Source organism: Coregonus clupeaformis, unplaced genomic scaffold (genome assembly GCF_020615455.1).
Source record: "Coregonus clupeaformis isolate EN_2021a unplaced genomic scaffold, ASM2061545v1 scaf1135, whole genome shotgun sequence".
NCBI classification, from domain to species: Eukaryota; Metazoa; Chordata; class Actinopteri; order Salmoniformes; family Salmonidae; genus Coregonus; species Coregonus clupeaformis.
Genome location: NW_025534589.1, coordinates 89,522 through 115,767, shown reverse-complemented (window position 1 = coordinate 115,767; position 26,246 = coordinate 89,522). Strand labels below are relative to the sequence as shown.

General features: G+C 43.4%; 1 protein-coding gene across 4 annotated transcripts in view; it reads right to left on the bottom strand.

Annotated features, from left to right (window-relative positions):
• The window catches only part of LOC121545102 (unconventional myosin-VI), a 97,661-nt gene that overhangs the window by 56,965 nt on the left and 14,450 nt on the right, over positions 1 to 26,246 (bottom strand). For all 4 annotated transcript variants that reach the window (XR_006659342.1, XM_041855494.2, XM_045217586.1 and 1 more), the window contains exons 3-9: positions 11,832 to 11,901; positions 11,139 to 11,212; positions 10,652 to 10,781; positions 10,341 to 10,446; positions 8,699 to 8,754; positions 8,500 to 8,597; positions 8,223 to 8,387 (exon numbers count right to left, since the gene is read on the bottom strand). Coding sequence is in view for 3 of the 4 variants with exons in the window: in XM_041855494.2 (XP_041711428.2) it covers positions 8,223 to 8,387; positions 8,500 to 8,597; positions 8,699 to 8,754; positions 10,341 to 10,446; positions 10,652 to 10,781; positions 11,139 to 11,212; positions 11,832 to 11,901 (699 nt within the window). In the remaining variant the exon portion in view is untranslated. The remainder of the gene's footprint in view (positions 1 to 8,222; positions 8,388 to 8,499; positions 8,598 to 8,698; positions 8,755 to 10,340; positions 10,447 to 10,651; positions 10,782 to 11,138; positions 11,213 to 11,831; positions 11,902 to 26,246) is intronic.

The window sequence follows — 26,246 nt, the reverse complement described above, 5'->3', positions numbered from 1 at the left end:
AGCCCCTAAATAAGATCTGGTGCAACCAATTACCTTCAGAAGTCACATAATTAGTTCAATAAAGTCCACCTGTGTGCAATCTAAGTGTCACATGATCTGTCACATGATCTCAGTATATATACACCTGTTCTGAAAGGCCCGAGAGTCTGCAACACTACTAAGCAAGGGGCACCACCAAGCAAGCGGCACCATGAAGACCAATACAGGGAAATTCTTGAGGGAAACCTGTTTCAGTCTTCCAGAGATTTGAGACTGGGACGGAGGATCACCTTCCAGCAGGACAATAACACTAAGCATACTGCTAAAGCAACACTTTAGTGGTTTAAGGGGAAACATTTAAATGTCTTGGAATGGCCTAGTCAAAGCCCAGACGTCAATCCAATTGAGAATCTATGGTATGACTTAAAGATTGCTGTACACCAGCGGAACCCATCCAACTTGAAGGAGCTGGAGCAGTTTTGCCTTGAAGAATGGGCAAAAATCCCATTGGCTAGATGTGCCAAGCTTATAGAGACAGTATACTATTCTACTTTATCTTAGTTCATGCCGCTCTGACATCGCTCGTCCATATATGTATAAATTCTTAATTCATTCCTTACTTAGATTTGTGTGTATTGGGTATATGTTGTGAAATTGTTAGATATTACTGCACTGTCGGAGCTAGAAGCACAAGCATTTTTCTACAGCTGCAATAACATCTGCTAAACACGTGTATGTGACCAATAAAATTTGATTTGATTTGTTGATTTTATGTGCATTCGACATTTTGTGTACTTTTTGCCGCATTTGTTGATAACAAAATCTGAAAACAACCTGGATACATTCAGTAACATCATAAGAATGTTCTTGGGGTCTAACTTGGGTTTTAAAGTGGCCACACACCTCTTCAAAGTGTTCCCAGTTCCTAAGTAATTTCAATGCACTTTTCTGACTCAAAGAAGAGTCTTAAACTATAAGGTGCTTTTTTGAGCTCCCCTACCTGTGCCGTTGACGAACTAGAGCGAGCACACTTGTAGATGTTTTTGTTTGGACAACAGCCCTGCATCCCCGCCTTTACACAATTATTGTTATTGTTTACACAATCCAAAAACAGTCCATTCTTAATCATAATCTGGGTCAGGTGGACATAATTTGAAAGCTTGTTCTATTGCCAACATGACTAGCTAAATTATAACAAAAATTCACGTTACTTGTAACTTATTTTGTACATAATGTTTCTGCCACCGTCTCTTATGACCGAAAAGAGCTTCTAGATATCAGGACAGCATTTACTCACCTCGTACTGGACATAAAATGTTTCTTTAATGAGTTGGAGGCGAAGGATTTACTTCAGACACCCGACAAGAACCAAATCCCCGTCATTCGCAGGAGAAAGAGACGGAGATATCGGGGATGTAGGTCGGGGTGCCTTGTAAGGATCCGACGGCGAGTGGGTAATCTGCATCTACCATCAGTCTTATTAGCCAACGTACAATCATTTGATAACACAATAGACGAGCTACGATCACGAATATCCTACCAACGGGTCATTAAAAACTGTAATATCTTATGTTTCACAGAGTCGTGGCTGAACGACGACATGGATAACATACAGCTGGCGGGGTTTACGCTGCATCGGCAAGATAGAACAGCGGCCTCCGGTAAGACAAGGCGTGGCGGTCTGTGTATATTTGTAAACAACAGCTGGTGCACGAAATCTAAAACACCACAAACCGATGCTGGCACTAAGACCGCACTCAATGAGCTGTATAAGGCCATAAGCATACAGGAAAACGCTCATCCAGAGGCGGCACTCCTAGTGGCTGGGGACTTTAATGCAGGGAAACTTAAATCTGTTTTACCTAATTTCTACCTGCATGTTAAATGTTCAACCAGAGAAAAAAAAAAACTAGACCACCTTTACTCTACACACAGAGACGAGTACAAAGCTCTCCCTCATCCTTTATTTGGCAAATCTGACCATAATTCTATCCTCCTGATTCCTGCTTACAAGCAAAAACGAAAGCAGGAAGCACCAGTGACTCAGTCAATAAAGAAGTGGTCAGATGACGCAGATGCTAAGCTACAGGACTGTTTTGCTAGCACAGACTGGAATATGTTCCGGGATCTTCCAATGGCATTGAGGAGTACACCACATCAGTCACTGGCTTCATCAATAAGTGCATCGATGACGTCGTCATCCACAGTGACCATACGTACATACCCCAACCAGAAGCCATGGATTACAAGCAACATCCACACTGAGATAAAGGGTAGAGCTGCCGCTTTCAAGGAGCGGGACTCTAACCTGGACTCTTATAAGAAATCCCGCAATGCCCTCCGACGAACCATCAAACAGGCAAAGCGTCAATACAGGACTAAGATTGAATTGTACTACACCGGCTCCGATGCTCGTCGGATGTGGCAAGGCTTGCAAACTATCACAACTACAAAGAGAAGCACAGATGCAAGCTGCCCAGTGACACGAGCCTACCAGACGAGCTAAACTACTTCTATACTCGTTTCGAGGCAAGCAACACTGAAGCATGCATGAGAGCATCAGCTGTTCTAGACGACTGTGTGATCACGCTCTCCATAGCCAATGTGAGACCTTTAAACAGGTTGTGACGTCACGAGAGGCTACACAGCTTTCAGCGGGGTTGCTCAAGTAGTGCAAGGAGACAAGGTTCAAACAAAACAAGGATTTTATTATAGGTCTTGGGAAATTAACGAAAATATAACAAAATTCTGTTCTCTTGTGGCTCTTTAAGGGTTAACAGTTCAGGGATGTCTCTTCCACATCCAAAATCATAATTCTCACTCGCTCAGATAACTTTTCCCCAGCCTTACTGTAGTCCACGTTGCAGCTAGTGGCCAACCCAGGCAAACCAAGTCCTTCCAAATGTCTCTCACGTATTTCCACAGGTGCATATATCCAAAGGTGAGTATTTCCCAAAGGTAAGTATCTCCAAATCCTTATATTCCTCATGGAAGTGGACGTGCAGCACTCTTGTCCTCCAGAGAGCCCAGGTTGGAGACTGTGTCTCTTCCCTTCCCAAACCTTCAGCTCATCAGCTCCTCATTTGTTTCAGCTGCGTGGGAAGATTGGCCATAGAGGGGTGGAGTTCCCGACCATACCAGCAGATGGAGCCATAGCTGTCTGGGTTTGCAGCCACCTCAGGGGGATGTAACGTCCCTCCAGGACACAGCCTCTCGTGACATCACACATCCCCCTCCTCGGGACCGACGTCCTCGTCGGGTAAAGGCAGCGAAGAAGGCATCACGCCGGAGAGGACGTCCGCATTGCCGTGGTGCTTGCCAGACTGCTCTCTCTTCAACTCCTCCAACTCTAGGACCAGGGACTCAGCCTCCTGTTGTCTCTCCTTGAGTTTCTTACTGAAAGCATCAGCCTTGGTTTTAGCAGAGTTTAGCTTCTGTTGAGCAGCTTTCAGTTCCTTCTCTCTCTCTGCCTCCGCATTCTTCATCTTGTTCTCCAACACCTTGTACTCTCCTCTGCCTTCTTCTGGACCTCCTTACTCCTGCGCAGGGTCTCCTCACACTCCTCGATGGTCCTGCGCAGCCTCTCCAGCTCCTCCTGTTGCTTAGGAAGGAGCTCTGTTGGAGTTTAGCCTGGAGGATATCTAACCTCTTCTGTCTTCATGTCTAACTGTTGCTTTAACAAACGATACCTCTCAGCGGTCCCCTTCAGACCAGACAGTTCTTTGTCCAGATTCTGTAGCTCCGTCTCTGTGTCGGTCTGGGCACCTGCCATCCCTATCAGAGCCCGGGCGGGAGTGAGTAATCCGGAGGATTGCACCGGAGCCTTCCCAGGATGAGTCTTGCCTCTCCGTTTCCGAGGTACTCGGGTTATCCTCTCCTGAGACTCTCTCCAGAGTGGGTAAAAGGCTGGGCAGTCTCGTCCAATTAGGACAGGGACGGGGAGGGAATCAACCACCCCCGCCGTCGTGTGTATGGTTCCCCGTGTGCTGGTCATTGTAAGTTCAGTAATGGGGTATTCTCTGGTGTCCCCATGGACACAGGAAACTGGGAGGACTTTCCCCGGGGTCAGACACGTTGGGCCCACCAAATCCTTAAGCACCAGGGTGGCCCGTGCCCAGAATCCAGTAAGGCCTCCACATCATGGTGATTCACAGTTACCGGGCAGGTGGGGGGTCGATCTGGGCCGCCATCTACGACTCCCAAGAGCGAGGCAAAAACGGTGTGTGGGTGCTGAGCTGGAGGACTCGCGCAGTGGGCATAGGTTCATCGGCTGGTTTCCCACACTGCCAGGAGATATGTCCCATCTCCCCACACCGGTAACACTGTCGAGTTTCCCCCTCCTGGTGTACTCTTCTTGGACCCGCCTGGTTTCTGGCTCCCCCTGGAGCCGGGATAAGTCCTGACGTGGCTGGGTTCGAGACCGGAGTCCTTTGGACGGGTTCTTCCCATTTGTGGTGGGGCCGCACTCCTGGGGTCTTTTCGGGAAGCATTCAGCATCTCCGCTGTGGCCTGGTACTTTTCCACAGCTTCCACGGTCAGATCAGCCGTGGTCAAGGCCTGTTGACTGATGAACCGTTTTGCCTCATAAGGCAGGGGCGTAGGTAACGATCCACCACAACGCCTCCACCACCCGCCGCTGCTGTATTCCTCTGCGGATCCAGCCATTTCCTTGCGGTCGGACAAGTTCATGCATCTGCGCCCGAGGAGGTTGGTCTGGTTGGAAGGTCCAGCTGTGAAAGCGCTGGGCCATACCAAACTTTGTGAGTCCATATCTGCTGAGGATCTCAGACTTCAGGGCATCATAGTCAGTAACCTGGTCAGGGCCCAGGTCCCGGACAGCATTCAGCGATTCCCGGTTAGAAAGGGGGCCTAACAGACCAACCCACTGTTGCTTGGGCCAGGCTTCCCTAGTGGCCGTGGCCTCAAATGCATGCAGGTATGCCTCAATGTCATCGGTAGCTCCCATCTTAGATATAAAGTCACTTGCCTTTATTGGGCGGGTATTTTGGACAACCCTCTGTCTCTGCAACTGCAATTCCTCTGCCTTCAGAAGGTTGGCTTTCTTTTGCTCCTCCAAGAGAGCCACGTTTGCTTGCATCTGGGCTTGCTGGCCAGCAACAAGGGCTTTCAATATGTCCTCCATTTCAGTCGGCGGGGAGCCTACGGCCAACTTGGAAAACTGGGTGATCAAACCTCGGTATCCTCCTCTGACATGCACTATTAACGCTGAGAGCGTGCCCGTTATTCTCCACCATCTGTGACGTCACGAGAGGCTACACAGCTTTCAGCGGGGTTGCTCAAGTAGTGCAAGGAGACAAGGTTCAAACAAAACAAGGATTTTATTATAGGTCTTGGGAAATTAACGAAAATATAACAAAATTCTGTTCTCTTGTGGCTCTTTAAGGGTTAACAGTTCAGGGATGTCTCTTCCACATCCAAAATCATAATTCTCACTCGCTCAGATAACTTTTCCCCAGCCTTACTGTAGTCCACGTTGCAGCTGGCCAACGTGGCCAACCCAGCAAAAAGTCCTTCCAAATCTCTCTCACGTATTTCCCACAGGTGCATATATCCAAAGGTGAGTATTTCCCAAAGGTAAGTATCTCCAAATCCTTATATTCCTCATGGAAGTGGACGTGCAGCACTCTTGTCCTCCAGAGAGCCCAGGTTGGAGACTGTGTCTCTTCCCTTCCCAAACCTTCAGCTCATCAGCTCCTCATTTGTTTCAGCTGCGTGGGAAGATTGGCCATAGAGGGGTGGAGTTCCCGACCATACCAGCAGATGGAGCCATAGCTGTCTGGGTTTGCAGCCACCTCAGGGGGATGTAACGTCCCTCCAGGACACAGCCTCTCGTGACATCACAAGGTCAACATTCACAAGGCCGCATGGCCAGACGGATTACCAGGACGTGTACTCCGAGCATGCGCTGACCAACTTGCAAGTGTCTTCATTTTCAACCTGTCCCTGACTGAGTCTGTAATACCAACATGTTTCAAGCAGACCACCATAGTCCCTGTGCCCAAGAACACTAAGGTAACCTGCCTAAATGACTACAGACCCGTAGCACTCACGTATGTAGCCATGAAGTGCTTTGAAAGGCTGGTCATGGCTCACATCAACACCATTATCCCAGAAACCCTAGACCCACTCCAATTTGCATACCGGCCCAACAGATCCACAGATAATGCAATCTCTACTGCACTCCACACTGCCCTTTCCCACCTGGACAAAAGGAACACCTATGTGAGAATGCTATTCATTGACTACAGCTCAACGTTCAACACCATAGTGCCCTCAAAACGCATCACTAAACTAAGGACCCTGGGACTAAACACCTCCGTCTGCAACTAGATCCTGGACTTCCTGATGGGCCACCCCCAGGTGATTAGGGTAGGTAACAACACATCTGCCACGCTGATCCTCAACACGGGGGCCCCTCAGGGGTGCGTGCTTCAGCCCCCCTAGTCATAGACTGTTCTCTCTGCTACCGCACGACAAGCGGTACCGGAGCGCCAAGTCTAGGTCCAAAAGGCTTCTTAACAGATTCTACCCCCAAGCCATAAGACTCCTAAACAGTTAATCAAATGGCTACCCGGACTATTTGCATTGTCCCCCCCACCCACCCACTCTTTTACGCTGCTGCTACTCTCTGTTTATTATCTATGCATAGTCACTTTAACTATACCTACATGTACATATTACCTCAATTACCTCGACTAACCTGTGTGCCCGCACATTGACTCTGTACTAGTACACCCTGTATATAGCCTCGCTACTGTTATTTTACTGCTGCTCTTTCATTATTTCTTCTTTATTTTTATTTTTTTAAACGTATCAATTTTTTCTTAAAACTGCATTGTTGGTTAAGGGCTTGTAAGTGAGCATTTCACTAAGGTCTACACCTGTTGTATTCGGCGCATATGACAAATAACATTTGATTTGATGTGAGTTTTACAATATGGAAATGTGAAGTGGACATTTGAACTCACGGGTGCTTGGCTTGCATGTATAACATCAAAGCGGTAATTATTATAATCATCACGTCCTCTTTCAAAATACATTGAGTCCTCGTAACTTACAGAATTTCCCTTACTCAGACAACAAAACATTTGCAAAAGTTGCCCAATTAGTGGGAGGGATGGGGGCAACTTCCTGTCATACTTGGTGCACAAGTTCAGAACGGCTGTCAGTCAAAACCCATACAGCGCTGTGAAGCGGAGACCCTGTGCTCTGACGTCATGTATAGCATGTTACTGTACAGCCACTGCGTTCCAATTTAGGCGCTTATCAGTGTCCAAATTTGTAATTTTCAACCCGTATAAGGGTATGAGTGGTTAAATACATTTAAATAAAAAGTATGCACGCATGACTAAGTCGATTTGGATAAAAGCGTCTGCTAAATGGCATATTATTATATTAGTGTTATTATAGTGTTGTTTAGAGCGCAGGTGAAATGAACCAACTAATTTAGGTCATACCCTAACACCTTTAGTGAGGGTGTTGGTTCTAGAATACTGTTTATAATTATGATTACATTACAAATACCAAGTTCACCAAGGTGAGCTTAGTTTCACTGGGGGCACAGCTGAAACTGAGAAATGCCTAACAAATACTAAGTAGGTGTGCAGAATCTCTCCACCTTCAAATACAAGTAAGAGGCTTTTGTTTATTAGATATAACACACATGACATCTAGTGGTCATATAGAGAATATATTTACATTTCTGAACAGAGGTATGCCTATATCTGGTTCAGTTGTGGACATAATCGAAAGACTCATTGTTGTCTATGAATACTTTCACACCACTTACATTTTACATTTTAGCACTTGGCAGCAAGATTATGTCAAAAGGGGAAAATGTTGGTGGAAAATGTCCAACTAAAACAGAACACAGTGGAACATTTTCACCAACGATACGACTGACGAGTCAATGGAATTTTCCCATTGATACAATTTGCATCATGGTGGTAGAATTTCCCAGGAGGATCTGTGTTGCTTCATTAGGTAGGGAGAGGAACACAGGATCTCTCTCTCGCAAAGAACCCAGTCAAGCATGGGAAACAGGGCATTCACACGCGAGTGCTATTTGCAGCATTCTTTGAAACTACTCATCCTTCCATCCTCTCAACCTGGTATCGAAAGACTTGACGCGCTCTAGTTACACTCCACATTAATCCACAGGTCACCCTCTAGATTGTACAGTATGCCAGCTTGTGTATGTATAGTGTGTGTGTACCACTGACCCTGAAGCTGTCAGGGGAGTCAAGGTGCAGCCTCTGTCTGATGTCCTCAGAGGCTCCGGCACACAGCCTGTAGAAGATGTGGTAGTTCCTCTCCTCTTTACTCTGCATGCAGATCCTTGACTTCTCCAGCAGGTAGTGGGACACGAAGCCACCTACCACTTTATTCTGTTACACACACACACAAATGTGGGCCAATGAAGCAACAATAAAATTGACCAAAAAACAGAAATTCCTTATTAGGCTGAAATTGCATTAGCCACAGAACATGATGGCTAACCTTTTCATTAAAGTGGATTTCCACAAATTTCCCAAAACGACTGCTGTTGTTATTCCTGACTGTCTTGGCGTTTCCAAAGGCCTCAAGCAGGGGGTTTGCTGAAATGTACAGGCACAAAATAAGTATTGGGATCTCTTCAACTATGGATGGTCAAAGTACGATTTGGAAGTTATTGGTGAAGTTATTTGTTAAATCCTACCTTGAACAATTCTCTCATCAATATCTTGACCCGTTCCGTATGATGTTGTTAAATATCTATAGGATGAAAGTCAGATGAAGACTAACAATGATGCTACAGTATATGACGTTAATCTTTGGACTAGGGCTATTAACTCGAGTTAACGTTTTGTAATTTTAGTGGACAATTTTTTTTGTGTGTGATTAATCGCATTGTCTGAAATCGTTCAAAATACACTGAAAACATCCAAAATGCATAATCTATACAGCTAAAAACAATGCAATGTCAAACCAAGTTGACATCGAGGTTAAAGAAAGTGTACTTTATCAATTTACCAGATTTTTCTAACGTCAATATTCTTGTAATACTTAAATTACAGCTCAATTTGAGCAAATCCAGAATTTGCGATGAATCGTGATTAGTTAGCAAATCCTGCGATTAACTCCATTATTTTTTTGAACATCGTTTGACAGCCCTACTTTGGAGATGAGTGATATTACAGAAAACATGGCTTATGCATTGACGACCAACGTCATTACACAACATCAGGGATCGACATACAGGGCTGCCCGCTGGCCCGGGGAGGTTTAGGAAACCCTCTGGGTCAGTCAATCATCCACGTCAGTGGCCTGCTTGTGCCAGTGCTACAAATATTGGAATAATGCTATTTTCAATCTAGGCTACATAATAATTGATTACTAAAGCTATTAGTTATGTAGATTATTTATCACACGAGCACCCACACACATTGCCTATTTTGAGGGGAAAATCTGTCGGGCAAGAGCGCACAGCTCTCAACTGGTTGTCATGTGGAGCATAAGGACAGCGGTAGGGTAGGTACTAGGAAACACTTCTCAACGTCTATTGACCAGTAAAAAAAATGGTCTCCTGATGTGGTTTAAGCATTGATGTGGACTTGTTAGAAATCCTGAAAAAACTAGGAATCCTGGAAAAACAAAACCAGGAAAACTGAATTTAGCAAAAGATAAGAGATTATATTCAGCCCTACAACTATAGCCTGCTGACTGTTCAAAATCGCTAACAATAACAGCGTTTTGAGATTGCGCAAAGGTTTTATTTTATCAATCAATGTAAATATGATATTGTCAAGTTAAAATGTAATTATTTGTGTCTGGAGGCTATAGGTTACTTGCTCAGCCCGCAAATTAAATATAAAATCACCTGATATTGAATTACGCCTTTCCTGTTAGATTTTGTCCTGGGACAGTATTGTTTTTAGTTTTTCCAATCGGTCCAGTAGCTTTCAGCGGGCACTGGCAAGGTGTTTCACTGACAAATGTAACTGAATGTCAAGCCCTAAACATGGTAAGTTTGGTTAAAGGTAGAATCAACTAGATGAAGTTGCAATGAACAGCACTGCAGATATTGAGATGAGCGCGATGCAAGACTTCGCTCTCACACAGTCACACAGAGTTACTGTGCATACGCAAGGGTGCGCTTCACGCTGCTTCAACGTGATAGCTACAGGACCAAAACAGCTGAGATGTTTAGTCTCGCGCTACAACACTTAATTGTGGCGGAAATTGACCCATTGTTTTCTTCGTGCATGCAACGTCATCTCCCTCAGTCTATCTTTAATATTTCTAAGGTTGTCTGTAATAACTAACAATATCATAGTAGTCAGTAGTCTTTTAGGCCAGACCTGAGGACAAACTTTGTGTTTTCGGTCTTCCCGGCCCCAGATTCTCCAGACACTATGATAGACTGGCTAATCTTCAGCACCCTCATGTCCCGGTAAGCCTTGTCCGCTGAAAGACAGAAAGACAAAAAAAAGACATCATCAATCAAGTAATGGATCTGATGCTTTGGCAACACTTTCACATAACATAGTCCTAGGCTTTATTCAAATGTATGTCAAATGTTGCCATTGCTTTACATTTAAAAACACTGCATTTATGACCAGTAACCAGGCAGTATAGCGGCCATTGATGTAATAGAGAGGTGCGCCCTCACCGATAGCGTAGACGTGAGGAGGTAGAGTGCCCAGGGACCGGCCCTGATAAGACTTGATGGTCTCTGGAGCGTACAGTTTGGGGATGTCATAGTAAGGGTTCACCGCAATCAAGATGTTGGCCACATAAGTCTGCGTAGCAAAAAGTCAAATTTTTAATCATCACGTGAGCTAGAGCACACGTGCCAAACTCATTCCATGGAGGGCCAAGTATCTGCGGGTTTTCCCTCCTCCCTTATACTTGATTGATAAATTAAGGTCACTAATTAGTAAAGAACTCCCCTCACCTGGTTGTCTATGGCTTAATTGAAAGGAAAAAACATAATCCTCGGCCCTCCATGTAATAAGTTTGACACCCCAGAGCTAGAGCATCTGAATTTCACAACTAGGCGTATGACCACCAGATGTATCTTACAGGAAGAGAATGGTCTATCTTAAAGGCCTAGGATTAATCTACAATTGATTTGTAATGAGATGAGGACATCTTACATAAATCTTGTCTTTACTATACCGCACTCGGACGTTGTTTAAGAGTGTGCCTTCATTCAGGTACATAAGAGAACCTGAAAGAGAAAAAAACAGTCACTCATGAGAAAGCATCCTTTAAAGAGATTCTCCGGTACTTTTTAGCCAGTAGTTATGAAAGTAGCACTCACAAGCCAGAAGTGGTCCCCAAAAATTGCTTAGTACGTCACATATGTGCAGATACTGTACGTACACCACGTCATTGCCCGCGCTCTCTCTGCTGTGTCCACTGAGCCGGTAGGCCTGCCCTGCAACCTCATTGGATAATGCTGGGCAGGCCTCTTGCTAGCTGTCACTCAAATGCGAGGGGCTGAAGCTCAGTGGCTAGAACTTCAAGTGCTAGTGGGCTGGCCCATGTGTGGGGAAACGTAGAGAAAATGGCACTGCACAGCTTCAAGAAAACAGTTGCTTTAAAACTAGGGAATTCGTGGCTAATTGAGGTAAGACAGTAATTCTACTCGTAGATTATGCATGTATGAACTACACATTGACACCTCCAGCCCAAAGCGGGAGGTTTAAAAAAAAAAAAACCTTAGTCGCCAAAGTACCAGAGCATGTCTTTAAAAACATCTGCACATTAAGTTACATACACCAACATAACGTCCATATCAGTCAAGCCAACTTGAGGATAGAAAAAAGTAGTGAGTGTGAACTTACAGTTGTCCTCCATATGTTTGTTGACATCCTCCTCAGCAGGGAACACTTGGTTCATAGAAGCCAGAAAGGTCTGCAACATCAAAAGCACTTCTGTTATAAACATTTACACCATATAAACATTATCATGAGAAGTCCTCCACCAGTAGTGGTATATTAAGAGCCAGACCATTTATTTATGTCTCATAAGGGCCCGCTGAACATGTTCTACTTCAACTTAGGAAGGATACACACACACACACACACACACACACACACACACACACACACACACACACACACACACACACACACACACACACACACACACACACACACACACACACACACACACACACACACACACACACACACACACAGTGCATTCGGAAAGTATTCCTGAGTGGCGCAGTGGTCTAAGGCACTGCATCGCAGTGCTAACTGTGCCACTAGAGATCCTGGTTCGAATCCAGGCTCTGTCGCAGCCGGCCGCGACCGGGAGACTCATGGGCGGCGCACAATTGGCCCAGCGTTGTCCAGGGTAGGGGAGGGAATGGCCGGCAGGGATGTAGCTCAGTTGATAGAGCATGGCGTTTGCAACGCCAGGGTTGTGGGTTCGATTCCCACGGGGGGCCAGTATAAAAAAATATGCATTCACTAACTGTAAGTCGCTCTGGATAAGAGCGTCTGCTAAATGACTAAAATGTAAATGTAAATGTATTCAGACCCCTTCACTTTTTCCATTTTGTTACGTTACACAAGCCTTATTTTAAAATGGATTAAATGCCGTAGGTCACTTCCCAGTGCATTGCTTTCACTGAATGAGTCCAACCAAAGCCTGAGTGTATATAGCTAGCTAACAGCGGGGTTAGTTAGCTAACTCTTAAGCCTGGTTCACATTGGCAGTTTGAAGTGACTCAAATAAAAAACATTTACATATCTGATTCAAATCGTAATTTTCTTTTCAGTCTGCACAGCCAAAAAGCAAATGGAATCAGATATTTCAAGCCACCTTCGTAGGTGGTTTGAAATAAGATACAAATCTGATTCCTGGCCATGCGACTTGTCTGAACGGTCAAATCTGATTTATTTGTGACTAATATTTTGGCATATCTTGTTGCTTGCTAGCTACTCTGACAGTTTTGAAAAAAACATGTGGTAGCCAACTAGCTTGTTCATTGTTTACAAAAAAATTACTGAACCTGCTAGAAAGCTAAACAGTTGACTGCTGTGGCTAGCCAAAAAGGACTTGTTTTGAAATTTTGGATCATCTTATGCTATTAGGCTTTAAAAGTGTTCTTACCCTATGATTTTGAACATTCAAAGCAACAGGGAAACGTTCATGGAAGGCATTGTTGTCACCTGAGCTTGCTACATAACTTATGAGTGATAGGAAGCACGAGCACCACCACCAATCAGCCTACACTAAGTTGTTCAATCAATTCCCTGGGTCACTTCAAGTTTTCATGTGTATCTGATAGTCCCAAAATAATATCAAAAGGAAGTTTGTTCTGAAGTATCTCTCCTATATCTGAGAGATATAAGAAAGATCATGAAACATATACATATATATATATATATATATATATATATATACATATATATATGCATATATATATATATATATATATATATATATATATATATATATAACACCATAATTTTGGCATTAAACATTCTCCATACATACAGTGCATTCGGAAAGTAGTCAGATGTTACGTTATAGCCTTATTCTAAAATTGATTAAGTCTACACAAAATACTCCATAATGACAAAGGAAAAACTGGTTTTAGAAAAAATCATATTTACATAATTATTCAGACCCTTTACTCAGTACTTTGTTGAAGGTACCCTTGGCACCTTTCTCCCTGTTCTCTGCAGATCCTCTCAAGTTCTGTCAGGTTGGATGGGGAGCGTTGCTGCACAGCTATTTTCAGGTCTCTCCAGAGATGTTCGATCGAGTTCAAGTCCAGGCTCTGGCTGGGCCACTCAAGGACATTCAAAGACTTGTCCCGAAGCCACTCCTGCGTTGTCTTGGCTGTGTGCTTAGGATCGTTGTCCTGTTGGAAGGTGAACCTTCACCCCAGTCTGAGGTCCTGAGCAGGTTTTCATCATGGATCTCTCTCTAGCTCAATTCATATTTCCCTTGATCCTGACTAGACTCCCAGTCCCTGCCACTGAAAAACATCTCCACAGCATGATGCTGCCACCACCATGCTTCACCGTAGGGATGGTTTTGGCCAGGTGATGAGCGGTGCCTGGTTTCCTCCAGACGTGACGCTTGGCATTCAGGCCAAAGAGTTCAATCTTGGTTTCATCAGACCAGAAAATCTTGTTTATCGTGGTCTGAGAGTCCTTTAGGTGCCTTTTGGCAAACTCCAAGCGGGCTGTCAAGTGCCTTTTACTGAGGAGTGGCTTGCGTCTGGCCACTCTACCATAAAGGCCTGATTGGTGGAGTGCTGCAGAGATGGTTGTCTTTCTGGAAGGTTCTCCCATCTCCACAGAGGAACTCTGGAGCTTTGTCAGAGTGACCATCAGGTTCTTGGTCACCTCCCTGACCAAGGCCCTTCTCCCCCGATTGCTGTTTGGCCAGCTCTAGGAAGAGTCTTGGTGGTTCCAAACTTCTTCCATTTAAGAATGATGGAGGCCACTGTGTTCTTGGGGACCTTCAATGCTGCAGAAATTTTTTGGTACTTATCCCCAGATCTGTGCCGACACAATCCTGCCTCAGTGCTCTACAGACAATTCCTTCAACCTCATGGCTTGGTTTTTGCTCTGACATGAACTGTCAACTGTGGGACCTTATATAGACAGGTGTGTGCCTTTCCAAATCATGTCCAATCAATTGAATTTACCACAGGTGGACTCCAATCAAGTTGTACAAACATCTCAAGGATGATCAACGGAAACCGGATGCACCTGAGCTCAATTTCGAGGCTCTTAGCAAAGGGTCTGAATACTTATGTAAATAAGGTATTTCTTTAAAAAAATGTTTTATCCATTTTAGGATAAGTCGCATGGCCAGGAATCAGATTTGTATCTTATTTCAAACCACCTACGAAGGTGGCTGGAAATATCTAATTCCATTTGCTTTTTGGCTGTTCAGACTGAAAAAATAATTAAGATTTGAATCAGATATGCAATTGTTTTTTATTTGACTCACTTCAAAACTGCCAATGTGAACCAGGCTTAAGAGTTAGTTAACTACCCACACTGTTAGCTAGCTATATACACTCAGGCTTGGTTGGACTCATTCAGTGAAAGCAATGCACTGGGAAGTGACCTACGGCATTTAATCCATTTTAGAATAAGGTGTGTGTAACGTAACAAAATGTGGAAAAAGTGAAGGGGTATTCACCGCCCTTGGCATTATTCCTATTGTGTTGCCTTACAACCTGGAATTAAAATGGATTTTTGGGGGTTTTGTATCATTTGATTTACACAACATGCCTACCACTTTGAAGATATTGAAAAATATTTTTTCTTGTGAAACAAACAAGAAATAAGACAAAAAAACAGACAACTATTCACCCCCCCAAAGTCAATACTTTGTAGAGCTACCTTTTGCAGCAATTACAGCTGCAAGTCTCTTGGGGTTTCTCTCTATAAGCTTGGCACATCTAGCCACTGGGATTTTTGCCCATTCTTCAAGGCAAAACTGCTCCAGCTCCTTCAAGTTGGATGGGTTCCGCTGGTGTACAGCAATCTTTAAGTCATAACACAGATTCTCAATTAGATTGAGGTCTGGGCTTTGACTAGGCCATTCCAAGACATTTAAATGTTTCCCCTTAAACCACTCGAGTGTTGCTTTAGCAGTATGCTTAGGGTCATTGTCCTGCTGGAAGGTGAACCTCCGTCCCAGTCTCAAATCTCTGGAAGACTAAAACAGGTTTCCCTCCAGAATTCCCTGTATTTAGCGCCATCCGTAATTCCTTCAATTCTGACCAGTTTCCCAGTCCCTGCCGATGAAAAACATCCCCACAGCATGATGAGAGGTGTTGGGTTTGCGCCAGACATAGCGTTTTCCTTGATGGCCAAAAAGCTCAATTTTTGTCTCATCTGACCAGAGTACCTTCTTCCATATGTTTTGGGAGTCTCCCACATGCCTTTTGGCGAACACCAAACATGTTTGCTTATTTTTTTCTTTAAGCAATGATTTTTTTTCTGGCCACTCTTCTGTAAAGCCCAGCTCTGTGGATTGTACGGCTTAAAGTGGTCCTATGGACAGATACTCCAATCTCCGCACTGGAGCTTTGCAGCTCCTTCAGGGTTATCGTTGGTCTCTTTGTTGCCTCTCTGATTAATAATAAATAATAATAATAATAATAAATTGGTCATTTAGCAGACACTCTTATCCAGAGCGACTTACAGGAGCAATTAGGGTTAAGTGCCTTGTTCAAGGGCATATCGACAGATTTTTCACCTAGTCGGCTCGGGGATTAGAACCAGCGACCTTTCGGTTACTGGCACAACGCTCTTAACCGCTAAGCTACCTGCCGCCCTACCTGCCTTAATGCCCTCCTTGCCTGGTCCGTGAGTTTTGGTGGGCGGCCCTCTCTTGGCAAGTTTGTTGTGGTGCCATATTCTTTCAATTTCTTAATAATGGATTTAATGGTGCTCCGTGGGATGTTCAAAGTTTCTGATATTTTTTTATAACCCAAACTTGATCTGTACTTCTCCACAACTTTGTCCCTGACCTGTCTGGAGAGCTCCTTGGTCTTCATGGTGCCGCTTGCTTGGTGGTGCCCCTTGCTTAGTGGTGTTGCAGACACTTTGGCCTTTCAGAACAGGTGTATATATACACTGAGATCATGTGACAGATCATGTGACACTTAGATTGCACACAGGTGGACTTTATTTAACTAATTATGTGACTTCTGAAGGTAACTGGTTGCACCAGATCTTATTTAGGGGCTTCATAGCAAAGGGGTTGAATACATATGCACGCACCACTTTTCCGTTATTTATTTTTTAGAATTTTTTGAAACAAGTTATTTTTTTTATTTCACTTCACCAATTTGGACTATTTTGTGTATGTCCATTACATGAAACCAAATAAAAATCCATTTAAATTACAGGTTGTAATGCAACAAAATAGGAAAAACGCCAAGGGGGATGAATACTTTTGAAAGGCACTGTATATATTTTATATTCCTTCATTGGCATAGCATTTACATACTAACACAAATTAATGTTTGAGTGGTTGTTGTCAAGTCTGATATTCACCCACTACTATACAGAGTCCGAGGTAATGGCAATACAGTGCCTTCAAAAAGTATTCATATTGCTTTTTCCACATTGTGTTGTGTTACAGCCTGAATAAAAAAATATATTAAATTGAGATTGTGTGTCACTGATCTACACACAATATCCCATAATGTCAAAGTGGAATTTTGTTTGTAGAAACATTTTTAAATTAATAAATGTAAAGCTGAAATGTCTTGAGTCAACCCCTTTCAACACTAATAAGGTCCCTTAATCGAGTAGTGAATTTCAAGCACAGATTTAACCACAAAGACCACAGAGGTTTTTCAATGCCTCGCAAAGAAGGGCACCGATTGGTAGATGTGCAAAAAAAAAAAAAAAGCAGACGCTGAATATAATCCCTTTGAGCATGGTGAAGTTATTAATTAGGCTTTGGATGGTGTATCAATACACCCAGTCCCGATTATAAAAAATGTTTAAGCCGATAAATAAAACAGTTGCTTTTTATTCATTGATGGAAATACCAGTCGATGGAAATACATTAGACCGTCATGCTTATCGGTCTATAGGTTAATTAGCATAATTTGGTGGAATTAAATTTGCCTGTGTGTATTTTCAGTAATCATCATGTATCTCTTTAATCCAACAAAACTCTGACACGCGCACAGCATCCAGAGCCTATTTTGAGCAGGATTTCTCCTGCAGCTCCTCAGCTGGTTGCTACTGGAGTAAAACGTGCTTTTATAAACCCATTAATTGTTCAACAATTATTTTATTTATTTATTTTTACCCATTTTCTCCCCAATTTTGTGATAGCCAATTGGTAGTTACAGTCTTGTCCCATCGCTGCAACTCCCGTACGGACTCGGGAGAGGCGAAGGTCGAGAGCCATGCATCCACCGAAACACAACCCTGCCAAGCCGCACTGCTTCTTGACACACTGCTGGCTTAACCCGGAAGCCAGCCACACCAATGTGTCGGAGGAAACACCATACAACTGGCGACCGAGTCAGCGTGCAAGCGCCCGTCCCGCCGCAAGGAGTCGCTAGAACGCGATGGGACAAGGACATCCCGGCCGGCCAAACCCTCCCCTAACCTGGACGACGCTGGGCCAATTGTACGTTGCCTCATGGTTCTCCCGGTCATGGCCAGCTGCGACACAGCCCGGGATCGAACCCAGATCTGTAGTGACACCTTAAGCACTGCGGTGTCTTAAACCGCTGCGCTACTCGGGAGGCCATTGCTCAACAATTCTAAATGCAATCGCGTGTTAACAGTTTTGGTACACGATTAAAAAGAGCTAGAATTTTTATTTCTCAACTGGTAATTGAAGCACGCCTCCTATTCACCATTCAGGTGCAGGCAACAGGCTATCAGCGTGTCACCCACCAGTTCACAATGTGAGCTGGAGGCAGTATGCATTTTGAAAACATACTTAAATTGTTTGAAACCTGAATGCTTTATTTCATATTTTGAGGCATGTCTTATCTTGCTTCAAAAAAGCCAATAGGCAAAATCTGACCATGGAGGCAATTATTTTATAAAGACTTCATAAGCAGCGCGTGAGTTTCAAGTTTGGGGAAGCTTACAATTGATCCTATAATTTCTACCGTTCTGTGTGCCAGTTATTATTTTCATGGAACATTTCAATAATAACGTTTTTGTTTCTCAAAATCATTGTGCGTGGTTAATCAGAAAAATCTCAATTAAAATCAGAAAAGTTAAAAGTCAACTAATGTGAGATCACCAGCCTCGTTTATACACCGTGATCCAATGGAGGCTAAAGAAATGAGCGCATGGAACTCATAGCCTATAGGCCAATACAGCACTAGGCCTATAACTTCCATTGCTCTTTCACACCGGGGATTGGTGATTATCAAGGGGAAGATTGTTGGAAAGATTTTTCAAATAGCTTATTCTGAAGAACTATTGTTTTAATATTTTATCATTGGCAATAGATGTTAAAAAAAAACACTTTCCTACATTTCCACAGAGAAGGCCACGTACTTTTAAGGGTATTCAGGTGCGCGCACTCCTTCAACATTATCAGGACAGAGACATCTCAACATCTCAAGCTGGTTGAGAGAATGCCAAGAGTGTGCAAAGCTGTCATCAAGGCAAAGGGTGGCTATTTGAAGAATCTCAAATATAAAAATATATTTTCATTTTGTTTAACACTTTTTTGGTTACTACATGATTCCATATGTGTTATTTCATAGTTTTGATGTCTTCACTATTATTCTAAAATGTAAGAAAATGTAAAAATAAAGAAAAACCCTTGAATGAGTAGCTGTGTCCAAACTTCTCACTGGTACTGTAATTTTTGCAAATGTATTTCCATTTACTTCCCTATTGGACCCACCACAATGCCATTTCTTTCTTGTTCTATTGCTTTTCATATCAACTTTCTTTCGTTGTCCAGAAGCCAAAAGCACAATCCTAGTCATATTAGCAACCCATCCTAGTTGATGCATCTTTAGATTCCCCCTCTTTCTATGTTTCTAACAGAGATTTTCATCTCTGTCACACGCTATTAGGTGCGCTGTTAAGAATGTTTTTTTTTTTTCCCAGGTGCGCTGTTTAGAATGGTGTTTTCCCACTAATTGCATTTTGGCAAATTTTTTCAAATGACTTTTTATTGGCTGCTTCATTACATGAGTTGCATATTCTGTTAAGATACATTACCATAATCTAAATGTGGTTTCTGTCATTCTAAGCACCGTGGGTAGACACCCTAATGGGTTATGCACCCAATTCATATGGGTCCGGTCAATTTCTGAAATGGCCGGTAAATTTAAATCTTCCCGGTCACGTTGTCCGGTGCCACATTTTCCTAATGGAAACCCTGCTAAAAAAAAAATACAGGCGTCTTTCCTAACTCAGTTGCCGGCGAGGAAGGAAACTGCTCAGGGATTTCACCATAAGGCCAATGGTGATTTTAAAACAGTTACAGAGTTTAATGGTTGTGATATGAGAAAACTGAGGATGGATCAACAACATTGTAGTTTACAGCACGATACTAACCTAAATGCCAGTACAGAATAAAAATATTCAAAAACATGCATCCTGTTTGCAACAAGGCACTTAATACTGCAAAATACGGCAAAGAAATGAAGTCTTTGTCCTGAATACAAAAATAATAATGTTTGGCGCAAATCTCCCGAGTGGCGCAGTGGTCTAAGGCTGTGCCACTAGAGATCCTGGTTCGAATCCAGGCTCTGTCGTAGCCAGCCGCGACCGGGAGACCCATGGGGCAGCGCACAATTGGCCCAGCATCGTCCAGGGTAGGGGAGGGAATGGCCGGCAGGGATGTAGCTCAGTTGGTAGAGCATGGCGTTTGCAACGCCAGGGTTGTGGGTTCGATTCCCGGGGGGGGGCAGTATGAAACATTTAATAAAAATAATGTATGCACTCACTAACTGTAAGTCGCTCTGGATAAGAGTGTCTGCTAAATGACTAAAATGTAAAATGTAAATGTAAATCCAACACAATCACTGAGTCCAACTTCATATTTTCAAGCATTGTGGTGGCTCCATCATGTTATGGATATGCTTGTCATCGGCAAGGATGAGGAAGTTTTTTTAGGATAAAAAGAAACTGAATAAAGCTATAAGCACAGGCAAAATCCTAGAAGAAAACCTGGTTCAGTCTGCTTTCCAACAGACACTGGGAGACGAATTCACCATTCAGCAGGACAATAACCTAAAACACATGGCCAAATCTACACTGGAGTTGCTTACCAAAACGACATTGAATGTTCCTGAGTGGCCTAGTTACGGTTTTGACTTAAAATTGGCATAAAAATCAAGAATAATTTTTTAAAGAATAAATGGGCAAATATTGTACAATCCAGGTGTGCAAAGCTCTTAGAGACCTACCCATAAAGACTCACAGCTGAAACCGCCGCAAAAGGTGCTTCTACAAAGTATTGACTCAGGGTGTGAATACTTATGTAAATTAGATCTGTAATTTCATTTCCCATACATTTTCCCAAAAAAATCTAAACATGTTATCACTTTGTCATTATGGGGTATTGTGTGTTGATGGGTGAGAAAATAAATCAATTTAATCAAATTTGAATTCCGGCTGTAACAACAAAATCAAGGTATATGAACACTTTCTGAAGGCACTATAAATTGAAAGGGACAAGCTGCTTGTGCGAGAAACAAGTGCAGGGACATGGCAGGCTGATGAATAATTTAGTGGGAGGGAAACAGGATACGAGCTGTGTGTGTGCGTGCGTGCGTGCGTGTGTGTCCTGGATAGCAATATGAGCTCAGACTTGGCTCTGTACTGTTACTGTGGGAACCCAGCCGTGCATTTACATATTCACGACACCCTATACACACTGTGACAGGCCTAAACACACTCCTGCCCAGTTCATTTTATGAGCTCTACGTATGTATAGGTGTGTGTGTGTGTGTGTGTGTGTGTCTGAGCTGCTTACCCCACTGGCACAAATAGCATGTAGGCAAAAACAGAATGAGCTTTGTGTGCCGCGGCGAATAAAGAGCTGCCAGCCCCAACAACAATGGGTGCAATACTCCCCATTAACAAGACATGCCAGGATGCTCTAGCCCTGCTCTGACAGAGGGTCACAGGCAGAGCTGTGGTTGAATGAGCTGAAGTGAGCAGTGAAAGTTGGTCGATTAGGCCCTGTATCCCTTAGTGACTGGTTCTGGGCCTGTTTTGCTGTTAACCAGTTAATAATGGTTTCTGGTTAATGATAAAGAGTAAACAGGGAGGGTACTAAAGCCCTGTTCATACTGCAGGCCTTAAAAGCCCCTACAGCCAATTTCCGCGCCCCCGTGGAAATCTAATTAGCATCATAAAAAAATCCCCATATAAATCTGTCAGTTTAAGCTAGAGATATATATGATAAATCACTCATCACAAAATCGTCTGTAGCCTCCGAACGGTTTGGCCTACAAACTATGGCCTACAAACCCCTCTATGGAAAGAGGAGACTCTCACAAACACGATGATGTTCTCCGTTTTGCTCAATGACCTCCACAAGTGTCAGGAGACTCATATGAAGTCGGTACAGCCGATCTAGCGTCCGAACCGTTTGGGCTACACACTAAACCTCTCACGAACATGTACATGTTTTGCTCTAGCACGCCCACAGGCCTCACAAGACTCGTCTGAAGGTCCCCAGGTACCAGTTGAAAAAATGAATGAAATTACAGTGCATTCGAGAAAGTATTCAGACGCCTTCACTTTTTCTACATTTTGTTATGTTACAGCCTTCTTCTAAAATGAATTAAATAATTTTTTTCCCTCATCAATCTACACACAATACCCCATAATGACAAACTGAAAACAGTTTTTAGACAAAACCCCCCAGAAATACCTTATTTACATAAGTATTCAGACCCTTTGCTATGAGACACGAAATTGAACTCAGGTGCATCCTGTTTCCATTGATCATCCTTGAGATGTTTCTACAACTTGATTGGCGTCCACCTGTGGTAAATTCAATTGATTGGACGTGATTTTGAAAAGGCACACACCTGTCTAAATAAGGTCCCACAGTTGATAGTTCATGTCAGAGTGTTATGATGAGTTTCTCGGGTATCAAAGAATCAAGGATGCAAGGATATACTTAGACACTTTGTAGACAGTTAATGCAAATGTTTAATGATCGGTACTGGGTTCGTTACAACAATGACCAGAGCTTTGCCCTTGGTGTTACGAACTAACTTGAACAAAGGAAACACTCTACCTTATATTCCTTCTGTTACCCTCTTCCTAGCATACATCTGGTAAGTCTCCATGGGCACTCCCTGTCTTTGATGTTCATCACTCTTTACCCCAAGTCACTATCCTGCCCATCACTCATGCTATCCTAAACATCACTAATCTACCTTGACATAAGGAATGTAGACTTTATGACCCCAAACCACTTATCTCGTAACTCTACCTCTGTCCTCACAATACTATGACATGACATCATTACACAGAGCAAAAACCAAGCCATGAGGTCGAAGGAATTGTCCGTAGAGCTCTGAGACAGGATTGTGTCGAGGCACAGATCTGTGGAAGGGTACCAAAACATTTCTGCAGCATTGAAGGTCCCCAAGAACACAGTGGCCTCATTCATGCTAATAGGGAAGAAGTTTGGAACCACCTCCCGGCCAAACTGAGCAATCGGTGGAGAAGGGCCAAGAACCTGATGGTCACTCTGACAGAGCTCCAGAGTTCCTCTGTGGAGATGGGAGAACCTTCCAGGAGGACAACTGTCTCTGCAGCACTCCAACAATCAGGCCTTTATGGTAGAGTAGCCAGACAGAAGCCACTCCTCAGTCAAAGGCACATGACAGCCCGCTTGGAGTTTGCCAAAAGGCACCTAAAGGACTCTCAGACCATGAGAAACAAGATTCTCTGGTCTGATGAAACCAAAATTGAACTCTTTGGCCTGAATCCATGCGTCACGTCTGGAGGAAACCAGGCACCGCTCATCACCTGGCCAATACCATCCCTACGGTGAATCATTATGGTGGCAGCATCATGCTGTGGGGACGTTTTTCAGCAGCAGGGACTGGGAGACTAGTCAGGATCGAGGGAAAGATGAACGGAGAAAAGTACAGAGATCCTTGATGAAAACCTGCAATCAGGACCTCAGACTGGGGCGAAGGTTCAGCTTCCAACAGGACAACGACCCTAAGCACACAGTTAAGACAACACAAGAGTGGCTTCGCGACAAGTCTCTGAATGTCCTTGAGTGACCAGCCAGAGCCCGGACTTGAACCCGATCAAACATCTCTGGAGAGACCTGAAAACAGCTGTGCAGTGACGCTCCCCATCCAACCTGACAGAGCGTGAGAGGATCTGCAGAGAAGAATGGGAGAAACTCCCCAAATACAGGTGTGCCAAGCTTGCTGCGTCATACCAAAGAAGACTTGAGGCTGTAATCGCTGCCAAAGGTGCTTCAACAAAGTACTGAGTAAAGGGTCGGAATACTTATGTAAATGTGATATTTCCGTGTTTTTTTTCTTCATACATTTGCACAAAGTTCTAAAAACCAGTTTTTACTTTGTTATTACATTTACATTTACGTCATTTAGCAGACGCTCTTATCCAGAGCGACTTACAGTTAGTGAATACATATTTTTTTTATACTGGCCCCCCGTGGGAATCGAACCCACAACCCTGGCGTTGCAAACGCCATGCTCTATCAACTAAGCTACATCCCTGCCGGCCATTCCCTCCCCTACCCTGAACGACGCTGGGCCAATTGTGCGCCGCCCATGAGTCTCCCGGTCGCTGCCGGCTGCGACAGAGCCTGGATTCGAACCAGGATCTAGTGGCACAGTTAGCACTGCGATGCAGTGCCTTAGACCACTGCGCCACTCAGGACAGATTATTACATTTACATTTACGTCATTTTATGGGGTATTGTGTGTAGATTGATGAGGGAAAAAAACAATTTCATCCATTTTAGAATATGGCTGTAACGTAACAAAATGTGGAAAACGTGAAGGGGTCTGAATACTTTCCGAATGCACTGTATATATGGAGACTGTTTAATGCCAAAAATATAGGGTTAAATACATGTTTAAAAAAACTAACAAATGTTCCCTTCAGAACAAACTTCCTTTTGATATTTTATGGGGACTATCAGATACACATGAAAACATTAAATGACCCTGGGAATCGATAGAACATCACACAGAGATGCACAAAAACAATATAACATTCAGAATGGGTGAACCTTCCCTTTTAACGCTCAAAATACTGGAATACTGACTGTCCAAACAGTATATTACAATTGACCAAATCGGATGTGTGTGTGTTCAGACAGTAGTCATTTGCTGACATGGCTACACTAGTTGTCATTGTAACAATGGGTGTGTGTGCAGTGGTTTAGGCTGATTGGTGTTGGTGCTTCCTATCACTCATAAGTTATGTAGCAAGCTAAGGTGACAACAATGCCTGCCATGGACGTTTCCCAGTTACTTTGAATGTTCAAAATCAGTGTAAGAACACTTTTAAAGCCACAAAGCATAAGATGATCCAACATTCAAAACGAGTCCTTTTTGGCTAGCCACAGCAGTCAACTGTTTAGCTTTCTAGAACATTCAGTAATTTATTTGTAAACAATGAACAAGCTAGTTGGCTACCACATGTTCTTTTCAAAACTGACAGAGTAGCTAGCAAGCAACAAGATACGCCAAATATTATTCTAAAAACCACTTGAGGGTAAATAAATCAGATTTGACCGTTCAGACAAGTTGCAAGGCCAGGAATCAGATTTGTATCTTATTTCAAACCACCTACGAAGGTGGCTTGAAATATCTGATTCCATTTGCTTTTTGGATGTTCAGACTACAGGAGAAAAAAATTAGATTTGAATCAGATATGCAATTTATTTGACTCACATCAAACTGTTAGCTAACTAACCACGCTGTTAGCTAGCAATTTACACTCATGCTTTGGTTGAACTCATTCAGTGAAAGCAATGCACTGGGGAGTGACCTAAGGCATAGAGCATCAGGTGGCTCTTTTTCCACTAATAGTCTTTCCCGGCAGGTAACCCAATCACCACACCTTCTGATGATGCTGCTGCTCACATGACTTATTGATTGCCTCTGTTAGTGAGACTGATACAGCGAAGGGCTGTTTTACATACTCGTACATTTCTCATATCTGTTTAAACATCTCTCTGTAATTCAGGTCAAGTGCTTTCTGAAAGGGGAACATGCTGCAGTGTACCAGCCCAGAATCTAACCCACACTGGTACCATCATGTGGTAGCAAATTCAGCTCTTGTAATGAACCTAGGGTCAGAGGTTAGCATTACGATTAGGGCCGGGACGATACCAGTATCATGATACTCGTTAGTGTCGTGGCAAGGAAACAAGACATGAAGCGGATTTAACTTCTTTAGGAAAACAGCCCGAACGTTGGAAACAAACATTATGTTGTCATCCAGTCACATTTATTTATTTTCCAAGCTATAGCACACATTATTTTTCATACAGCAGGTTAACGGACCAAAGAGTTTTGTCTGCTTCGTGTTTTCATTTTTGCCATGGAACAAATATTGCGATACTGGTATCTTCACAGACCTAAATACAATATTACATTATTCACCTACTGACCCAATAATAACTCTGGACATGTGTGGAGAGAGAGAGCAAGATGGAGTGATTGTGTGACGTGTATGTTATACAAAACATTAGCAGACAAATTCTAAACCGCGGGTGTAAAACTCATTCCATGGAGGGCTGAG